The sequence below is a fragment of the Macadamia integrifolia genome, chromosome 14 (assembly GCF_013358625.1).
Source record: "Macadamia integrifolia cultivar HAES 741 chromosome 14, SCU_Mint_v3, whole genome shotgun sequence".
NCBI classification, from domain to species: Eukaryota; Viridiplantae; Streptophyta; class Magnoliopsida; order Proteales; family Proteaceae; genus Macadamia; species Macadamia integrifolia.
In genome coordinates this window covers 31,640,188-31,643,951 of record NC_056570.1, presented here as the reverse complement: position 1 = coordinate 31,643,951, position 3,764 = coordinate 31,640,188, and the positions used below count along the sequence as shown (strand labels likewise).

General features: G+C 41.4%; 1 protein-coding gene across 1 annotated transcript; it reads left to right on the top strand.

The window, feature by feature from the left end:
- Positions 1–2,103: 2,103 nt before the first annotated feature.
- LOC122062151 (late embryogenesis abundant protein ECP63-like) lies at positions 2,104–3,758 on the top strand. Its single transcript, XM_042625826.1, has 2 exons — positions 2,104–2,671; positions 3,196–3,758. The coding sequence occupies exons 1-2, from the start codon at positions 2,114–2,116 to the stop codon at positions 3,679–3,681; spliced, it is 1,044 nt and encodes a 347-aa protein (XP_042481760.1). The 5' UTR covers positions 2,104–2,113; the 3' UTR covers positions 3,682–3,758.
- Positions 3,759–3,764: the final 6 nt, after the last annotated feature.

Sequence of the window (3,764 nt, the reverse complement as noted above, 5' to 3'; positions counted from 1 at the left end):
TTTTTTTTTTTTTTTTCCTTCTTTGATTACGGTTAGACCTGAAGAAATCATCACTGCATATCTGGGAAAAAAAGAACGGGAAAAAGAGAAATAGTTAAGAAGGAAATCTCATATTGATGCCATGTTAGTGTTCATTATCATATTCATATTAGTATTGGTATCAATGTCGATCGTAGGGGTGAAACAAGGCAGGGTTTCTCAAAATCCTAATCCAACTTTAGGTTTCAAAATTCAACCCAATCCAAACCCAACCCTACTAGGTTCATGCTCAAGCCCAACCCTACAAGGCTCAGGATTGGGCCGGGTTGATCCTAGCTAGTCTTATTATAATCACATTCCGATAAGTAAGATTCAATTCTGATTTCAATTCCAATTCTTCAAACTACTCCACCACCTTCAAACTTTGAAAAACATTGACTATAACTGACCTGTTGCCCCCTAAATTCCTCAAAGTGTTGGCATGTGCTAAGAGTCTAAAGAGAAAGGGTATCTTCTACTAATGAAGTTATCTTGTCGATTTTTCAAAAGCTTAAGAAAACTTCCTTGTACTGTTTTATTTATTTTCTTCATTCATATAACATGATGCAATGACATTATGGGATGAGTTAAATCTTGACCACAATGGAAGTCCATTTGGGCCAAGCCCAACGCAAAATATTAGGCAGGTAGAGTTGTTTTCTGTCAATATGTGCAATGTTCCAGTGCAAAAAATAAAATAAAATATAATATAATAAAAATAAAAAACCTTAATATTTTCAATTCTAAATTTCAATAATTCCATTTACTACAAGATAGAACTCAAAAGTGAATGCAAATTCCAATGTAAGAGAGAAACAAGACTTGTTCTTCAAATATGGATTTTTCCTTTGGCTTTGTGTTCTCTCTTTTGGTTATATTGTTCACTATCATATTCTTGTTACACAAGACTCTTTTGAAAACAACAAGAAACTCCCTCAACTGGAAGAGACATTTACATTCTACAAAGCACAATAATAATCAAGATTAGACTCAGGGTGGGTTAGGATCAGATTGGATTTTCTATGCCTCAACTCAGGCTTGACCCAACCCCACACAGGGTTGGGTCTGGTTGGCCCTCATAGTCGGGTTAAACAGGGTTCGGGTTTAGGGCGGGTTCAATGCCTCATATCGAATATTCAGACTCCCCTTTCTTCACTGGTACTTTGTGAAATGAGTGTGAATTAGGTTATTGTATAAGAATCATTCTCATACGATCAAATTCATATGCATGGAACCCACCACATGCTTTTCCTTTTATGGATTTAATATGTGTAGATTATGATTGTACGAGAACTTGATCTGCTCTATTGTGAAAGGACTTGTTAATTGTGTGAACTAGGGGTGTTAATTGATCGATTCGGACCGGTTTTGGTTTGAATTGAATTGACTTCGGTTTAAGAATGGTGAATCCAAAATAAAATCAATAAATAAAGTTCGATTTCGATTTTGACTTGATTTGGGATTGATTTAACATAGATATTGATAAAATTGTGGGGAAAAAAAAAAAGGGTCCCTAATGAATTTCGGGTTGTTATCAGTTTCTCATCAGGGTATATCAATTTGGTTTCGATTTCGGTTTCGGTTTCCCATGCAGTTCGGTTCGGAGTGGTAATACCCTAATACCCCAATCCGAAGCCGGCCTCCAATAAGGCTTTGGTTCAGGGGCAGCGATGGTTCAATCCTGTGGCTCCGCGTATTGCCACGTAATTTGCTCAGTACAGATCAGCAACTATCTCGAACCGTATGGCAATCTCCACAGTATGCATGTATGACACGAGTACAGAAGTGAGAACAAAGGAAGCTAGGCGTAATCAAAAAGCTTGGTCCCTTTAATGGAAGGTGACACATAGATAGATATGGTTTAGCTAAACATGCAACTGCCTTGTCAGCAGAATTCCATGCAACCGGTGACAAGTGTTGTATCATGTGGGGTCCAAAAGGGTTTAAATTGCCAAGTGGCTTTAGACCTAGAAGCTACTCAGCCACGCGTCCATCCAGAGCTACTATGTCATCCCACGTGTTATCTATCTCTTCTCATATATACATCCCTTATCCAGCTGAGCTAGCCTCATAGTCTCACAAGTTTCAGACGAAGATGGCTTCAGAACAAGCTGTGAAGGAAGAGCGATCAGAGGATGCTGGAAGGTTGGACCGGGAATCAGACCAGCCAACTCAGCATCCGACCGGCGTGATTGAGACCATTCAGGAAGGCACCAAGTCCATCTTGAAAGCCGTTAAAGAAGCTGCCGGTGGCAAAGCTCATGACCCTTCTGATACGACCAGAGAAGGTGCCTACGTTTCCGGAGACCGTGAAGCTATGGGTTCTACCGCTGGCGGTAAGATGGGTGAATACAAAGAATACACGGCCGAGAAGGGCAAGGAAGGGAAGGACTCTACCACGTCCAAGCTAGGCGAGTACAAGGACTACACAGCTGATAAAGCAAAGCAAGGGAAAGATGCAACTATGGAGAAGATGGAGGAAAGCAAGGATTACACTGCAGAGAAGGCCAAGGAAGGGAAGGATTATAACGTTCAAAGGCTAACTGAACTCAAGGAGTCGGCAATGGATGCTGCTCGACGTGCGATGGAGTTGTTGTCCAGCAAGAAAGAAGAGACTAAGCAGAAGGTTGCTGACACCGGAGAGGCAGCCAAGGTCAGTAGAAATGCATGAGAGACTTAGGGCCCATTTGGTATTTTTTTATTTTTCTACGCTCAAAAGTGGAAAAATACTCTAAAATGATTTTTCTGCTTTGTGTCACTTATTCTAATATTCCAACCTCAATCTATTGTTGAAATTTTTCGCTATCCAGAAGCAGTGACTCCAATCAGAATGGGAGGGAAAAAATTTGGTTGTTACCGATTGCACCAAGTAACTGCAACCCTTTGCTGGCGGTCAAAGAAATAGAATAATTTACTCTCCTAGAGTTCACAAATACCCTCCTAGTTATAATATTTTCTAAAATATCCTTTTAGATTCCATTTTTTTTTCTTGTAACAAGAGGTTGGCTGCAATCTGGGCAGCAGCTAAATTTTGTCCGATTGTGAGAAGCTCACAGTAGATATAAAAGCAAACAAGTCTTAATTAGAGTAGAGTTATCTTTACTTGTAAAGTCTTCACATTGGGTTACTCATTTTTAACGTGGTATTATTACTTTGACAAACCCTTGGATCTTGTAGGAGAAGATGGGTGAGAGCGATGAAGGGGTGACAGAGAAGATGGAAGAGCTGAAATCAATAGCGGAGGAGTACAAGAAGAAGATGGGCGAGGTCGAGGAAGCGGCGAGACAGAAGTTGGAAGAGCTAAAATTGAAAGGGAAGGAGTACAAGGAAAAAGGTGGTGGACACAGGGCTGGAGAGGCTAAGGATACGGAGACAACTGAGAGGCAGGAAGATGAGGCGAGGGGGAGCATACTGAGTACCATAAAGGAGAAGCTAATGGGTTCGAGTGAGGAGGCGGAGCAGAGACGGGAGCAAACTAAGAAATACAATGGAGGGGAAGTTAAGGCGGAGGGTCTCCATGAAACCGTGGATACTCCCGTCGATGCATCGGCGGCTACTTTCAAGACTTCCGATCAGATGTCCGGTCAGACTTTTAACGATGTTGGAAGGATGGGAGAAGAGGGGACCGGTCGTAGGGATCGTGATCCTCATGGCAAGATCTGATAACCATATGGGTGTCATTGCTCTCTGCTTTCTTGCATGGAGAGTGCTGTGTCTAGTGTGCTTATGTTTACTGTACTAGGGTT